This window comes from Mytilus edulis, chromosome 12, assembly GCF_963676685.1.
Source record: "Mytilus edulis chromosome 12, xbMytEdul2.2, whole genome shotgun sequence".
Lineage (NCBI taxonomy): Eukaryota > Metazoa > Mollusca > Bivalvia > Mytilida > Mytilidae > Mytilus > Mytilus edulis.
The window spans coordinates 9,862,656-9,881,200 of NC_092355.1; the positions used below are offsets into that span (position 1 = coordinate 9,862,656).

Here is an 18,545-nt window from a genome sequence, read left to right on the forward strand (position 1 = left end):
CGGGGTGTTAAATATGTTTATTTACTCCCAATTATTCACTTAACCTGAGTCAGTTGTATTACAGCACAACAAAAGAACAATCTATTAAAGTCAGTCGAAAAGGGCCCAAACTAATCAGATCACTACAAATTTACAAGAACACCTTAGACACAAAAATAAATATAAAAATACTGGTAATTACTGAACGCAAGTTAAAAGCCAACAAAACATACTAAACAAATGTATCTAAGACTTAAATCAAAACACATTCAACGTTCCAGTAGTAAGTAAATTCAATGGGTACTGAACATACATGCTTCATTAGCTGCAGAACTGAAAGCTGTATTCGATGATTTAGCTAATATTAAGATACAAAAAAATATATACTTTGTTTAAAGGTATTGCGTACATCGTCCGTTTCTCGATTACAAAATAGGGCCAGAAATTCAAAAAATGTTTTAGAAAAAATAAATCATGAAAATGAACTATGCTATTTGCAACCTTACATAAACTCCTGATTCTATTCAAATGTAACTCACTTTTTATCTAAAAATTAAAATGACAGATTAAAAGGATGGGTTTTATGGAAATAAGAGAGAATACAAATAACACTTCTAACTAATTAGAAATGAGTATGAAAACCACTGCAACAATTTATGCATACCTTTGCACTTGAAATCGTACCAAATTGAGAAAATTCGTTTCTTAATCTTTTATCACAAATACATCTGTCTAAGTTTTTCACATACACATTGAGACCATCATACTGCATATTTTTATTTTTTCTGATTTCTTCATTTTTGTCCATAATTTCAGCTTGTCTCTCTGTTTTGTTCTGTGCTCTACCCACATACAGGGTTTTTCCGTTGATAACTGTATCGTTCAGTTCTTCCGCAGCCTATTATAATATACAATACATGAATGAAGGATGATTAATCATAGCTATTGATCAAGTGAAAACAAGACACAATCCTCATTTGATCAAGGACATTGTTGTAAAACTAAGTATTCGAACGAACAACGCAAATGTGTTGAAACGGCTCTGTTGACAAATCACATAAAACCAAACAATAAGGACTTACTGCACAATGTAGAGATCTTAATATAAGAAGAGGATTGAAAAAAGTAATTACATGAACGGTTGTTTCATTTTCTGAAATCAGAAGCAAGCATTTTTTTCAAGAAAATCTGTTAAGTGATAGTTCCGAAATCCACCCAAGTTAGAGCATATTCGTGCAATATTTAAGGCGATTTTAATTCCACCATTAGGTGATATATTTTTTTTAGTTGGGTGTTGTGTTCTTTTCTATTAAACAAAATGTTGATGTTTTTTTTTAATTTTGGTTTAACAGTAAAAGAAAAATAGTTAAATACGTGTTTTCAAGTTTGGATGATAAAAAGAGTGTTAAATAATTATAATGGGTATTATTAAATTTTATGCAATTGTCGTACAAGTGAGCGGTTAAGCTGTCTATTAAACTAGGTTAAATCCCCCATTTTGTACATTAGAAAATTTCTTACTCAAGTCAATCATACGACTGTTGTTAATCATTCGCTTGATGTGTTTTAGCTATTGATTTTTCTATATGAGTAGGGACTTTGGTGAAAATGTTTTGCTTTTTTCGCTTTTTATTCAAAAGAGCTTACCTTTTCAGCGTCATCAGAATTTTGATAGCAAACAAATCCAAATCCTCGACTTTCGCCCCTGACATCAGTCATTATCTAGTAAAAATTAAAATAAAACTGTATGACTAACTTGTAATTATTAAAGTTAACAACTATAATTCGATTTGGCATTTCAAAGTTATATATTTCGAGTGCCATTGATGAGTCTTATGTAGATGCAATTTGCATCAGGCCTTCAACTTTCTTAGCCTCAAATCTATCACGAAGTTTTTTAGCTACATTTTCTATCAGTTGCTCTCAAAAGCTTAGTGGCAATAAATATATCAACAAACCTTTAAACTGGTTATTTTACCATACGGCTCAAACAGTTCTTTTAACTCTTTTTCTGACATTTTAATGCCAAAATTCTTTATATAAACATTCTTAAATTTCTGTGTCTTGTCAGCCATGATTTCAATGATATCGTCTTCGTTCATTTCTCGACTAACGTAGCTACAACAGAAGACTGATGTTTAACGATAAAAATAATTCATGACATTTTTAAAAATTAATACGGTTAATTGACGAGATTGTTTTTTGTTTTTTTTGTAATAAAAAAAAACGCTCGACGGACCCATTCTTAATGTTTGTAATTGCAAATGCTTTGAACTCACAATATTTTAAAGGAATATGACATTACTCTGATGCGGAGTGAATGTTAGAACATCCATACCAACGTGCTCTAATTTTATAGATTAAATTCCCATTTAATTGGTAAATTTTGTTTCTAAAGATAGTTTAAAACCATTATATTGCAATACCTTGTCTTACATATAGTTCTTCGACCATTTATCAGAAATGATATCGTAAGTGGTACATCAGATGCAAATAAAGTTATAAAAGACTCTGACAAACAATTGTTGAAACTGATGAATATCAGGACACTTGGTTTATTCTTTACAGGGTTTTTTGAAATATCCGATAAAAGCACTATTAGCGTGTGTATAGGAACTGCATGTATTGTAATGCGATTATTTTTGTACTCGGAACATGTTTGGACTAAAAAAAACATTAGATAATTAAGTATATTTATTGAATAATCGTATCAAATATCAAAAAGGTAATAAGTTTATCATTATTTTCAACACCAAAATCGAGTTTTCATGAAATAAAATGAGATAAAAATGTTACTATGCCAGAATTAAGAATCTATATACATCATGTACACATGATACAGATGAGCTGAAATTGTGATCCAAAATATATAAAGCAAATCACAATGAATCAGTAGAGATTCACAATAGAATCTGTAAGTAATTGGAAACTTAATTTGCTAATCTTGAATATTAATACCGTTATCCTGTGGAGCAATCTGAAGTTTTTTTACTAGTAGAAATGTAAAAATCACAAAAAAACAACCAGAAATGACAATTAAACTTCTAAACAGAAAATCAAATGTCAAAAAAAAAAGCTCTCATACATCAAACACATCAAACGAATAGATAGCAACTGTGATATTCCTGACTTGGTACAGGCATTTTTGATGTACAAAACGGTGGCATAAACCTGGTTTTATAGATACTTAAACTTATATGACAGTCGCATCAAATTTCCTTATATTGACAACGATGTGTGAACAAAAGAAACAGACACAATAGGTAAAAATGTTAAAAATAAAATGGTTAAAGCGTCACCATTGTGTTTAAATATTAATCACTATAAAACCAAACAAATTGACTGAAAGCGAATTGTAGGAAGATTGCTAGATGTACTGCAGTGTATAAATCTGAAAATTGACTGAAGGACTGAAAAAAGACAAAACAGTTTATCATTCAGTTTATTAAGGTCGATAGGGTGTCTTCCTCCATCTTGGGTTTTAAAATACCAGAAAACACAGATCTTTAATAAAATGTGCACATTTTGTGAGAAAAAGGGAATTCATGCGTAAGAATTTTCATTTCAATTATATAAAATGACATGTTTTATCATCTGTATGATTGTATTTTACAAAACAGAGAATACTTTTGTTAAATTCAATGTTTTCCAACTTTGCAACATAAGGGTCGACAACTCAAATGTAAGGACAGATAATTTAGATAGAGTTACTTTTACAATAGAATGTATTAGGAATTTACCTATTTTATCATTTAGTAAGAAAACGAGTCCCGTGACCCCCATTTTTTCTTTTTCTTATCTGAAAGCATAACATTGGAACTATCTTCTCATAATCTATCAGAACAATCTGTGCAGTAGTTTTGGTTTATTGGCTGAAATTTGGGTTTTCCATGCATAAACTATACAAAATTTGTCATTTTTGCACAACCTGTAGCGTGAAACTAAAACCAGTGACACAGCCTTTTTATTAATGTAAAAAAAAACATGATATAAACTACATTTTGGAAAATTCTAAAACATATACGAGGGATTATAATATCTACCTCAAGAGCTATTCAGAGCCATGTATCGCTTTCCTGCATCTCCAACAATAGTTACCGTTTAGTTAAAGTCTCATTGAAAAAGTATAACTATATTCAGATTTTACTGACAATTTCAGCCATGTCTACATATTTGTAAATACTTGTTTTCTTTTCAAAATTGGTATGTATCTATTATATTCGTTAAGATAATAGGCCAAAGGTGGAAAATAAAGATTAGAAATTAGCATTAACGGGCAATAACTCCAATAAAGCGTCTTGCTGATTATTTGTACATTGAAATGGAAAAATTGTCATTAACGGTGACCTAAAGTTGTTCATTTCTGAGTCACTTTTGTCTCTTGTGGAGAGTTGTCTCATTGGCAATCATATCACGTCTTTTTTTTATATGAAACGTGTTAAAGTGCAGTAACTTCAATAAGACGTCCACTATCAATTTCTCTCAAATTGACTTAATTTTAAATGTTGTCTTGTTGGTTTTTTTTTCTATTTGAAGTTCTATCCTTCTAACATAGCTTTTACGATATGAGACAAAATCATCATTTAAGGAAATTCATTCCTATTCGAAGCAATCTGACAATATTGATGTAAATGAACAATAGTTAGACCTCAAAATCCTGAACATTCATACCAATGTGACATTTTTTTCTCTTCGTACTTGTTTAAAAGAAAACAGACAAAACTTACATTATATTATCGGCCATGTCGGACCTCTTGTTTGGTAAGCGGGACCATTTTTTAACGAGATGTCCTAAAGATGATTGGGTCGAGTTTTAATCAATTGGCCAAGAAGTTTAGAGGAGTAGATTTTTGTAAAATTTAACGGCAGCAGCAGACGACACCTGACGTCAAGTAATGATAAAAGCACACTTAGCCTTTCAGTCAGGTGAGCTTAAATGTCTTACTAGTGTTTGCTTATATTAATATCAAGCAAAATAAACTTACACCCTCTTTCCATTCAATAAAATGCCATTGACTTTGTATATTGCATTTCTGGCTGCTTCCTCAGTTTCAAAAAGAACAAATCCGTATCCACAGGAACCTTGATCATCACAAATTACCTTCAAAATTTATGAAATAAATTGATGCGTGAATATGCTAGGTTTAAACAAGTAAATACCAAAACTGAATATTTTTGGCAGGGTTTTGGTTCTTACCTTATTTGACCTTTTATCTTCAGTGATTACATACCAATCATTTTTTGTGTGTTATTTCATTTAAAAAATAGAAGTAAAACAATTGAGAAAAAAATTGTTTCTGTTTTTAATAATTCAAAACTCGTCATGAGATATAAAGCTTTACATATGTTTTGTAATAATATAATACCAAAAATTTTGCACTCACAGGCTTGAACAGAAATGTCAAATTACTTTATAGAAAATGTGTACATATATATTCAATAATAGTTATTGTCAATGCCAAGAGTATCAGGATGTATTCTGGGTGTGACAGCTACTAAGTATTTGTCAACTTAAAACCCAATCCCCAATCATGTATATCAAATAACTAAATATTGCAGATCATGTACCAAACCTGGTAAAGTAAAATGCCACGATACTGCAAAAAAACAGAAAAAAAAACATTTCACTTATAATACATGTCTGTAATTGTGTATATGTCAGTAGATAGCAATGGAATCAAATTTAAAAAAATAAAACTCAATATAAAGCAAGGCCAGAGCCTAAGGTGCGAAAAATAAATAGTCTAATGGATACAAAATGCATGTTTAAGCCTTAGTTGTACAATCATAGACATACAAACCAGTTGTGGTTACATTGCATAATGTGTCATATATGTGAAAATTGACCACGCTGGTCAGATACATATTCCTTATTAAATGCATGTGCCTACAACTAAACAAATGTAAACAAAGAAATGACTAAATAGTCGTAAAATATGTATTTATTTAGATAAAATGGATGTCGAGTTGTAGATTAAACAACATATGATGCATTGATTTGAGGAGATGAACATGGAATAAAGCAAAATCATTTGTTTTATGGTTTGAAATCGTCTTCATTCTGTTCCAATTACATTTGAAAGCTAAAAATAAAGCAAAGACCTGGCTTTGGTCAAATTTTGTTTTCTCTTTGTTTTTCAACAATATTTTTCTTCCTAGGTAATCCGTTCACGTGTCATTCGACCCACCTGTAACTTGTCAATGGCATTCTAAGTTGAAAATGGCGGTTCCAAAGACTGAAATAAATGACTTGATATTCTATTTCAACGATACATTTGTGCGACCTTTTATGTTTTTCGAAGAATTAAAAACTTATGATATCATGTACATGTATACCACTCGTGTAAACGTTTGATTTCTGAACATTTCACAAATTCACAATTTCCTTCCGTGTCGTCTTTCGATGGGAATCACTGGGAATTTTTTTGTATTCATAAGGTATTTGCATTCCGCTTGTATACTATTTTAAAGAAATGATAGATCTCTCTTGTCTAATTATAAGACAACAAAATTTACGTCAATGACATTATGATATATTCTACACGCTAGACAGAGAACTATATGTTACAAGAAATATCTCAAAAAATATAGTACATCAGACGCACGTTTCTTTTGTTACACAGATTTGTCGTCGCTCAATCGATTCATCATGACCTTTGAACACCGGTATATTACTGTTGCCTTTTTTTAAAAACTACTAAATAGCAACACCACAATTAGACAATTTATAATGCCAAATCAATTCAAAACATTGTAAATTAAAGTTCCGAAAGTTTGTTTCCAAACCATGTCTGCAGTTTAGTACGTTGGATGATTCTAACATTGATTGAACAGTAGTTGATATTTGGTAAATAAACTAGTTAATATTTCTCATGTCAGAAAATTAGAATTGCCTTCTTCATTAGTGAACCTCTCCACAACCTTTCGTTCACTGGAAGAGGTATCGACTTAATTGTCGAAACATCTTTCAGAAAACTTTAAAGATAGACAAATTGTATATTTTATGAGCATAAAATAAATGCACAATGTTCCCTTAAATATATTACATCTCAGATTAAAAGCGACAGAAGTTTACAGATACTCAAGTATCTTTATTTTATAACGAAGATACATATCAAGATAACAATTTGAAACTAATGGGAACCCCATAAAAAACTGACCAAAATGGTGTGTGTTGACAAACTAAGAAAGATTCTCCTGCTATGAATGCATCACTTTGTTCTAGTTTACTCAGTCAACATATCACAATCGATAATAGAACACTATATGCAAATAATAGATAAGTCGTGTTTTCTGTTGTTAACGTATCTAAGACCGCAAAATAACATGTGAATAATGAGTTGAAATACTTTTACTGTCCCTCTGGTATCTTTCGCCCCTCTTTTATAGATCAAATAGGTCAATCAGTTGTGATGGTTACCATAAAAAATATGTAGCGTCGCATTAGTCGTTCTTCCTCATTGCTCTTACGGGAGCAAACTCCTATTAATGAAGTTCCTATTGTAGAGTGAACACAAACCAACACAACATAGCAAACGAGATATTTAAACGTCATACAATTGAACAGAGGGAATATTTCTGCTGGGAAGTTAGGTGTTGCCATCACCACGTTTGTCATAATTCTAATTTGCAGTCGTTCATTAATGTCAACACCAAAGACAAGATAACGATAATGAAAAAAGAGAAATGGTTAGGCAATATAAAGTATCAGAATATGTTTTTTTTTTATTTAGTCTATAAGTTATCATGTATTAAACACTACTTCGGGATTTGATTAGATAGACCAATCTGTCATAACTATGGGTTAATTGTGCAACCGTTATGTACATCATAAAACCATGAGAAAATGCAGATATGCAAGGATATGTACCAAATATGATTTAATTGTCAAATTACCTTACAGGATAAAATATTCCCAAAAGCATCAAATATATCATATAATGCCTTAGTATCCATGCTTTTATCAAGATTCTTGATGAACACTTTGCCATCCCCAGCTGACCACATAATTCTGATTGGTTGACCGTTGATGCTATCTATTGTCCCAAGAGCTGTTTCAGCTACAATATATATATAACATAATAAGACAACTGTATACATTTTTGGTAATGTTGACCACGTTGTTGGCCTTTACCGTTTTGATAAAGGGATATGTGGGGCCAATATCTTTTATTTTGTTGTGTAGACACCCGTTTGTAAAATTATGCAATTTAAGATTTTTTTACTTACTTGTCTTTTAGACTTGAGAAAACGAATTATATAAAGTTTGTTTATCAAGCTTACAATATGTATTAAATAAAAAAATAAGGGGTTGTTGTTTAAATGTGTTACAATCGAATAGATGTTTTAGAGATATGTTAAGGTAAAGTTCAAAAGCTGTACAACAGCAATTCCAAAAGATTCTCTCATGTGCCAATTTGGTCATCAGGTGCAATCAATGTGAGCTGGGATAGTTTTCGTCACTATTGTAGTGTTTATTTAGATAATTGAAGAACACTTTGAATTTTCCTTGTATGTTTTAAGTTCCTGCTTTCTAAAACAGTAATGTATAGAACAAAACTTTATACTCTACTGGGTTACATCCTCGATTTTATGTTTCTTTATATGTTCCTGTTTTCCGTTTGAAGAAAATGTGCATGATGCTGATTTTTTTCTATTGACTATGTTCATGGTGTTTCTTACATGTAGCTTTCGGGTATTCTATTTCAATTCCTCATTTCGAATCTCCTCTTCTTTTTTTCCAACGATTATTATGTGTTAGGTTTAATGAATATTATATGTATTGAATAAAATTGCTTCCAAGATTTTCAGTAATATGAAACTTTTATATTTATGTTTGCATTCTACATTCAATCCTAGCCCTTACCCTAACCCTGAAATTAATGTATTCAAATTAACATATGATAATTGCTGCAATACTTATGTCAAGTGTTCGTTTGAATATCAAATCTGGCCAAAACAGAGCAATCCAAGCAGTCTATAATCTTATGTGGCAACAATACATTATAAACAAATTCAAACTTAAAGGAAACATTCATCATTCAATAGTTATCAAAGACACGAAACGTCCATCAGCAGTGGCATCGACCCAGTGGTGTAAATAGTTGTCAAAGCTACCAGGATTATAATTTGATACGCCAGACGCGCGTTTCGTTTACATAAGACTCATCAGTGACGCTAAGATCAAAATAGTTATAAAGCCAAACAAGTACAAAGTTGAAGAGCATTGAGGACCCAAAATATCCTAAAACATTGTGCCAAATACAGCTAAAGAAATCTATTCCTTGGATAAGAAAATCCTTAGTTTTTTTGAAAAATTCAAACAAACATACAATACTTATCATTAGCCTCTAAAACACTTACCATCTTCTTCTTTTTCAAATTTGACAAAAGCATAACCAAGTGAACGTTCTGTGATCTGATCTCTACAGACACGGATCCTGCTGATTGATCCTGCTGTTGAAAATGCATCCAGCAATTCAGCGTCTGTAACATCTGGATGTAGATCTCCTACATACAAGGACGTCCCCGAATCACGTTTATCAGCTTGATTAGCAGTCGTCATTTTCAGACGCTGTTTTTTTCTAGAATAAATACGCATACTATTAATTTCTCTGTATTGAAAGATGCTGTGCCCGTATACTAATTAAAGTTTATCAATTTATGCATAGGCACTATTGACTTAAATAACGCTACAGAATTAGTTTAAAGAAAGCGCACGTCTAATGCACATGCATATAGAGAATATGCGCAAACATTAATTCAGGTCAGTTGTGGTCACTCACTTATATAAAAAAAAACATGAGGCGGCAGAATCTGTCCAATTAAAAAAACACATATTTTATCATCGACGAATGCTTTGTGTTTAAAGCATAGGATAATGCTCAATGGCGGATGCTTACAGTTCCGGAGCGCATGAGAGAACCCCTAGTTGTTGATGGTGTTGTGGCGCAGTCTTTAATTGTTTTTTTTACGTTATGTTTAGCATATTGTTATTCGTCTTTTGAGGTTATTTTTGTTATTGTGTTTGTCATGGCGTTGTCAGTTTATTTTTGACTAATGAGTTTGGGTGTCCTTTTTGTATCATCCGCCCTTCAGTTTACTTCCTGTGGAACCAACAACCGTATTGGTAGCCATCCACCTATTAATCTAAGTATAGTTGTACATGAAAAAATACCTCTACTTCAAGAGGTGTTTGTTTTAGGAATATGACAGATTTTTATTAGTTTATAATTGTGTTTATTTTAACTTCAATGTTTTTTTAACAGTCCTAGGAAAATATAAATACAAAGTCAAAAATATGTCAGTTGTTTTTTACTTGTTTAATTGATTGATAGTGTTTGATTTTGTCAGCCTTGCAGAGCGGAATTGTTGGCACATTTGTTTTTTGTGATACATATAAATAAGAAGATACGGTATGAATGCCTCTGAGACAACTCCCAATGAAAGTCACAATGTATAAAAGTTCATGTTTGTATTTGTTCTGGAAATCAATTTTTTATCAAGATATTTTCACAATATATCAAAGGTATATAGGTATTCTATCTAGTCCTTCGTGTAACTCGGTGAATGTGATGAATATTTTCAACTCGACTCCTCGACGTAGACGCAGTCATGGTCATCGTCATTATACATCACCTTCTCTGCATGATGTCTCTATTAATGACTTGCTGCCATTCATACAAAAGCCGTTAGGTATTCATCACATTCGCACGAAACTTTACCCCTTTCAAAACTTCATTCTCTGTTCAATTTATGTTCCGAATCCACTGTTACAAACCCTCATTCAAACCAATACAAACTTCAAGCTATAATTTCGGATATTGCAAGTCACAGACTTTTCAAGCCAGTTCGCATTGGAAAAGATGAAAAAGAGAAAAGATCTTTTCTGAATCTTTCCTTTGCCAACAAAGGTCTCGATGGCGTCAACCTAGGCAATATCCTTCATCATAAATTAGTTCAATCGAAAAATACCTCCTTTTTTCAAAGACCAGTCTGTACCAATAATGTCTTATACCTATACCAAACCTATTGCAACTAAAATTTTCAATTACAAACGCGTTTTGCAGAATCTCGATATTGACGACTTCAAGTCTAAACCTCCTGATTGCACTTGTGCTTGTTCCCAATTCACATATAATCCTGCTGGCCACGTTATTACCGGTGACCTTAACATTGGTAATAACACTTCTCTACGAAATATCGTGAGCCTAGATCCATCAATTGGAAATACAACTTTAAAATTTTGATGGATTCAGTCGAGGATTATGCCAGGCAATGGGCTAAACGTGAAAAGGAAGACGTAGACACTCTATCCGAATGGATTAAGGCAGTGAGGTCGTTAATACAAATCAGAATTAAGAAACTGAATGGGTCCATCAATGCCCATGCTACGTCAATCTTTAAAGACCCAAATGTTGCTAAACACTTATCCGACCTCCATGATAAATTTGTTGTTGTCCCCGCAGACAAAGCCCCAAATAACATCGTTTTTGTCTGTAAAAGTCACTACATTAATTGCTTGATAAACGAATTAGGTATAGACAATTCACTTGGAAACTCAACATATACCCTCACGACACTTACCAAAGAGGAAATCCTGGGTAATCATAGGTCTGTTCTTTGTTCCTTTGGTATTTCAACCATAGATGAAGAACTGGATCTGCCATCACTGTATTGGATACCTAAACTACATAAGTGTCCTTACAAACAACGGTATATTGCTGGGTCTTCCAAGTGCTCCACGAAACCTCTTTCTAAATTATTAACATCTATTTTATCAGCAATCAAAGACGGGCTTCAAAGTTATTGTGAAACTGCCTATTCTAGAGGTGGCGTGAATCAGATGTGGATACTTAAAAATTTCAAAGATCTTTTAGAGTACATACAATCTAACTGTCTTTCATCTTGTAACAGTATTAAAACATTTGACTTTTCTACTCTTTACACAAGTATTCCACATTCCAAACTAAAAGACAAATTGAAAGAGTTGGTATTACTTTGCTTAATAAAAAAGAATGGCCAACGTAGATACAAGTATCTTGTCTTAGGGAGGGATAAATCATACTTTGTAACAAAAAATTCTCTGAAACCGATATTATCAAGATGCTTTATTTCTTGATTGACAACATATTTGTAACGTTCGGAGGACGTGTTTTTCAACAGACTGTCGGCATCCCAATGGGAACAAATTGTGCCCCTCTACTTGCCGACTTGTTTCTTTATTATTATGAGGCTGACTTCATGCAGGGACTTCTTAGGAAGAAAGATAAGAAGTTAGCAATATCCTTTAACCCTACTTTCCGCTATATAGATGACGTTCTTTCACTAAACAATTCAAAATTTGGTGACTATGTGGAACGCATCTATCCCATAGAATTGGAGATAAAGGATACTACAGATACAGTTAAATCGGCTTCATATCTTGACTTACATCTAGAAATTGACAATGATGGTCGGTTGAAAACAAAACTTTACGACAAAAGAGATGATTTCAGCTTTCCAATTGTGAACTTTCCATTTCTAAGTAGCAACATTCCAGCAGCACCTGCATACGGGGTATATATCTCCCAATTGATACGATATTCCCGTGCTTGCATTTCCTATCATGATTTTCTTGATAGAGGGTTACTGCTCACAAGGAAGCTATTAAACGAAGAGTTCCAAATGGTGAAGTTGAAATCATCCCTTCGTAAATTTTACGGACGCCATCACGAGTTGGTTAACCGTTATGGAATAACCGTTTCACAAATGATATCGGATATGTTCCTTACGTCGTAACTACAACCCCCTTCACTTTCATGAATGTGACCTACCGAATTAGACTATTTACCGGATTTGTAATCACATAAGCAACATGACGGGTGCCACATGTGGAGCAGGATCTGCTTACCCTTCCGGAGCACCTGAGATCACCCCTAGTTTTTGGTGGGGTTCGTGTTGGTTATTCTTTAGTTTTCTATGTTGTGTCATGTGTACTATTGTTTTTCTGTTTGTCTTTTTCATTTTTAGCCATGGCGTTTTCAGTTTGTTTTAGATTCATGAGTTTGGCTGTCCCTTTGGTATCTTTCGTCCCTCTTTTATTTTCTCTGATCCAAGTTTTCATATTTTTAAAATCTTATAGGATATTTTTAACCTCTTTCGTTTTCATAAAATACTTAACCCTTCTTATGTAAATGGGGTACATACACAATTAACTCTAATTTGCTTTTCTTTCCGTAACTCTATTCTCTTTTCATGTATACTAGAACACACCCGCGAAATCGCGGGCAGTCAGAGCGTATTTGCCTTGGAAGGATGTAAAGTGTTGTAGGAAGAATTTTATAAAAGATTTAATGACTTGAGAATTTCAGGAAAAGTATCAAAAGTCATAGGTACTTGGGGACAGGAAAATGTTTTTTTTAACCTCCTTTATTTCCAAATTCCCATTTTTTGTTTTCCATTAATTTCATTATGAACATACATTTAGTGTACATGTATTATGAACATTCCAGTTAGGAGCCTGTAATTTGGTGGTTCAGTGATATTTGTTTTTCGTTTTTTTTTTGTACATAAATAAGGCTGTTAGTTTTCTCATTTGAATTGTTTTACATTGTCATTTCGGGGCCTTTTATATCAGACTATGCAGTATCGGCTTTTGCTTATTGTTGAAGGCCGTAAGGTGACCTTTAAATGTTAATTTCGGTGTCATTTTGGTCTCTTGTGGAAGGCTGTCTCATTGGCATTCATACCACATCTTCTTTTTTTTTGTAAAACATTTAGTGACTTGAGAAATTCAGAAAAGGTATCAAAAGTCATAGGTAATTCGGGACAGGATAATTGTTTTTTTCTAGCCCGGCTCCTCCTTTTCCCACAAAAAAATCTTTTTTTTTTTGTTTGTTCTCTATTAATTTTAATGACACATGAATAATTTTAGCGCTTATCTGTATATTATGAACATTCATTAAAAGGGGGGTCGGGGCATAGGCGGATTTAGGGGGCCCGGCCCCCCTTTTCTGGAAAATAATTGGTTGCTTATATAGGGAATCACTGAAGCATGACCGGAGTGGGCCCCTCTTAGGCAGTCAACGGGCCCCTGCGTATGAAAATTTCTGGATCCGCCACTGCGGAGGGGCCCTGATCCCAATATCCCGGGCTTGAAAACATGAAATCCCGAGGTTCTGAATTTATTATACAAATTAAATATCTCGACATCCCGAAAGTCGAAAAAAGAAATCCCGGATCCCGAAATGGTCAATCCTGAAATTTCGATCTTAAAAACACCCGTTCCAGACGTCCCGAAAGTGTATTTTCTTTTTACATTCAATTCTCAGTTTAGTTATAATAATTGATCCACAACGGTCATTGATATATTATTCAGACCCTCTCTATTAAATAAACCCTGTGACTGCCGTGGATAGTAAACTTGAAAATGATATCAAACAGAAAATACACTTTATTCGTAGTATATGTATTTGTTTCAAAGTAAAAAGAAAAGCGCAAACCGGAGGTCTAATCTGACTTAAATTTCATCCAATGACGGATATAAGACAGAAAATACACTGTATTCGTAGTATTAATGTATGTTCAAAGTATACAGAAAAACGCAAACCGGAAGTCTAATCTGACTTAAAATTTCGCCCAATGACGGAAACATATCCGTACGTCTTTTTTCTCGTTTTTCACCCAAAATAACTCAATCTGAATAATCATATGAATGGATGACAAATGCGATTATGCACTGTACCCATAGGATACAGAGACATGATGATTAATTTATTGTGGAAAGAAGAGAAGCGACACCAAAAATGAGGTCTTCTCGTTTAATAGTATAGATATGAAAAGATATTTACAACAATGTTTATTGTTATAAATAGATAGATATTCAAATGTTTTGCTAATATTACGATATGTATGTTTGATGTGTTGAAAAAAATAAGGTTTACATATTCAGTCTGCCTTCATTGCAATTCATATATAGATAGAACGTATATGTCATGTATATAAAAAATTAAATAATCAAGATAACATCGCAAACTATGTCGAAAAAGCATTTATAGAAACTAATCTAAAATATTGTTGATATTCAATATCATACAATTATTCATATACTGATATATAGATATAGATAAAGGTACATATATATCATAAAATTTCCTACTTATTCTCTACGTTTTTTATATATCCTCTAGAATCAGTTATTGTTTGTCCCTAAATAAATAGAGTTATCAATGCGAAGCGCTGCTACCAAACAAAAACACCGTTATAAATACCGTAAAATACTTACATTTTGCTTCAAATGACTACAGGTCACATATTTTCACCTTTGATTAATTTACTTTCGTTTTTGGATTTAATAGGAAAATTAGAATGTTATTAATAATAGAATCAAAGGTGGTTTAAACTCCGTATAATGTAATGCGTATATGTAAGAGAATAAAATACCTTTCTTTGTTATTTATGACAATCGTTGGCCGGCGAGTACTTACGATGATAAAAAGGGATAATCATTTTTCTATAAAACCTATTGTAAAATGTTCAGCTAAAAAATCTTGATAAGTTTAACAAAAAAACATGTCCCTTTCATTATGTTTATATTAAATGCATGTAATGTAAGGACTAATTTGATAAATAGTGTTTTAGACACAACAGTGCGATGCAATGGTAGAAATTGTATTATTAACTTATTAAGGGTATGGATGTAAATGTGTATGTGTAAATGGGGAACTCTTTTCTATATTTACAGTTAATTGGTTTAAACTAAATGCCTTTTGTATATATTTGAAATTTGATTCAGATACCTTCTTTTCTATCATTAGTATCGAAATATTTGTAGTCTTATCATCCGCTAATACAGTAATTCAAATGAGTTTTTGTAAACTTGTTAACTATAAGGATTTAGAATATATTCAATTCTAATAAAAATCTTGTTTTACATTTTTTTGGTATTGTTAAAGTCATATGAAACGATTGACTGCAGAAAAATGTTTATCCAATTCTTGAACCAATTAGTTCAAACATATTTATTTATAGAGGATTGGAAAACAAGTTATTGAAACTTATAAATCCATCTCCACTTTGTGGGTCCGAGTGCTACCTTGTATAGCGGCATTAGCCTACTCTTTTTTTTAAATCTACAAGGGTGTCTTTATCGTGCAAGAGATATTGCGCTCTCTAAACACGGTTCAGCCATTAATCGTCCTCTTCCGACGGACTGTCATCGTTACTCAAGACCATACTTGAAAATGGTGTCGAGGGACAGCCGAAAATTCAGTCCCAGAAATGTTCTCCCCGGAGTGTGGTTCGAACCAGGAACCTTTGTGTTAGTAGCCCGATGCACGGACCACTGCATCACGGCATGAACCAATGCATGTGAATATCATAAACTTGGTCTTCTATGCACGATTACTAGTATATCATTTTTTAATCATCCATTTCGTATAATCGTCATTTTTTTTTCTCTGTCTGTGTTATGAAGTGAAAATATAAAAACAAGTCGTAGTTTACTGATTGTCACCTTGTAGTAAACAGTTAACAAAGAAGCATGGATATTGAGAACGTGTATATTTTTATTTTATTTCAATGACAGATCCGTGCGTATTGCAATCACCAGATTTTTATGGGAAAGGTAACGCTGAGTTCACTGTATAAAGAAAACATATTTAGGTGATTGTTTAATGGAAGCAAACAATTTTAAAAAGTAAACTTCTTTCATAAATTTGGACAAATAATAGAATTTTGTTGAGAGAAAAAAATTATAAGTATAAAAGTTTTATGATAATACTGGCCATTTAGTTAAAAAAAACATGCATTATTTTTTTTTTTAATTTGAAGTTTCATATAATTTTAATTCGTTCAGCAATTTGGAATTTTTTAACATTTCCATAATAACATTAACGGTACCGATTTAGAACACCCGTAAATCAATACTTATTTTGAATTTGGTAGTTTTATTTAATTAATTTTTTTCAAATTTCAGCTTTTTTCAGTTTCAACCACAATTAACTTTACGGTTTTCAAGCTGATAAATATGCATCGTCGGTTAAAATGTGTTATTATATGCCGACTCTAAATGAACCTAATTTCAATAATAGTGTCAAACTCAGTATTTTAATATGCTATTGAGCATACACATTAGTCCCTTATTAAATTATAAACCTGGTACCTTTGATAATTATTATCTTTGATTTATTAGTGATTACCTATTGGGGAGGAAACATTGACATGTTGAAATAGTTATCAAAGGTACCAGGATTATAATTTAGTACGCCAGACGCCCGCTTCGTCTACATAAGACTCATCAGTGACGTTCATATCAAAATATGTTTAAAGCCAAACAAGTACAAAGTTGAAAAGAATTGGGGATGCAAAATTCCAAAAAAGTTGTGCCAAATACGGCTAAGGTAATCTATGCCTGGGACAAGAAAATCCTTAGTTTTTTAAAAATTCTAACTTTTGTACACAGGAAATTCATAAAAATGACCACATTATTGATATTCATGTCAACCCCGAAGTGTTGACTACTGGGCTGGTGATACCCTCGGGGACGAAACGTCCACCAGCAGTGGCATCGATCCAGTGGTGTAAATAGTTATCAAAGGTACCAGGATTATAATTTAATACGCCAGACGCGCATGACTTTTAATAGTAACATCAACGACTGAAATGATTTAAAAATATCTTTAGATCGCAGATAGTACTCGAAATTGACCCGACCTCTTTCCACACGGAATTCAAATAATGATAGTTTGTAATCAGGTTGACTGCTTATAATGCAAAATACACATTAACAAAAAGTTTTTAAAACAAACAATACACACTGATCGTTTTTTTTATTTCCCAATGTAAATGAAAGAAACAAAAACAATTTCTTACAGAAAAAGGAGAGGAGAAAATTGAACATTTCCGGATCTATTTTTGGCCAAATGACCATCTACATAGATTTGTTGGATGTCGCGTATGAAAAGATGTACCTCATGACTTGAAAGTCAGGCCTTAAAGCACTGCTTTTAAAAACTAGTTAAATTAACCCATGCATTTTGTTTATTAATACCAATACGACTGCTAGTCATGTAGATTGGTACATCTCTAAATGTGTATACCTGGACAATACAGAATATAGATTTCTTCTTAATAAATACTCTATTTAGGTTATGCCCTGTTGTTATAATAATTTAAAAAACAAATAGAAAGTACATAATTGTTTCCAAAAAATTAACTTCCAACAGAAAAGCAAGCCTATGCTTAACAGATTTTGCACATTTTGTTTTAAATCTCATTTCCATATAAACACATCATTTACAAAGCATTTCCAGTTGATTAAGCCGTTTGTCTTGCAGAGGTAGATTATTTCATGCTCAATATTAATTTGTAAAATCTAGGTCGGTTTTTAACACTTTTGGGTGTTTCTGTTCTTATTCTAGTGTGTTATTTAAACAGATCCCCTTTTGCGACCAAGTTGATCTTAAGTTCTTAACACCCACTTAGAGAAAAGGCTGTAGCATTTAAGTATAATTAAGAGATAACTGTATTGTATTTGAAGTTTTAAGGACGTCCATCGGTAGTTTTACTGTCGCAAATTTAGTTTA

At 32.4% G+C, this 18,545-nt stretch overlaps 1 protein-coding gene across 1 annotated transcript; it reads right to left on the minus strand.

The window, feature by feature from the left end:
* Nucleotides 1–1,108: 1,108 nt before the first annotated feature.
* Nucleotides 1,109–15,324, minus strand: LOC139497412 (polyadenylate-binding protein 1-like). Its single transcript, XM_071285628.1, has 7 exons — nucleotides 15,245–15,324; nucleotides 9,343–9,563; nucleotides 7,876–8,039; nucleotides 4,965–5,080; nucleotides 1,938–2,097; nucleotides 1,627–1,701; nucleotides 1,109–1,132 (listed from the first exon to the last, which is right to left on the minus strand). Exons 2-7 carry the CDS (start codon nucleotides 9,542–9,544, stop codon nucleotides 1,109–1,111), a joined length of 741 nt encoding a protein of 246 aa, XP_071141729.1. The 5' UTR covers nucleotides 9,545–9,563; nucleotides 15,245–15,324.
* Between the last annotated feature and the right edge of the window lie 3,221 nt (nucleotides 15,325–18,545).

Bases quoted from the DNA above. Each gene is read 5' to 3' on its own strand.
- LOC139497412 (XM_071285628.1), bottom strand. From the start codon at position 9,544: ATGACGACTGCTAATCAAGCTGATAAACGTGATTCGGGGACGTCCTTG. The intron at 5,081-7,875 runs GTAATTTGACAA...TAAATTTTGAAG, and splicing joins GGAATATTTTATCCTGTAAG to GTAATTTGTGATGATCAAGG. The intron at 1,133-1,626 runs GTAAGCTCTTTT...TTCTGATTTCAG, and splicing joins ATTCTGATGACGCTGAAAAG to AAAATGAAACAACCGTTCAT.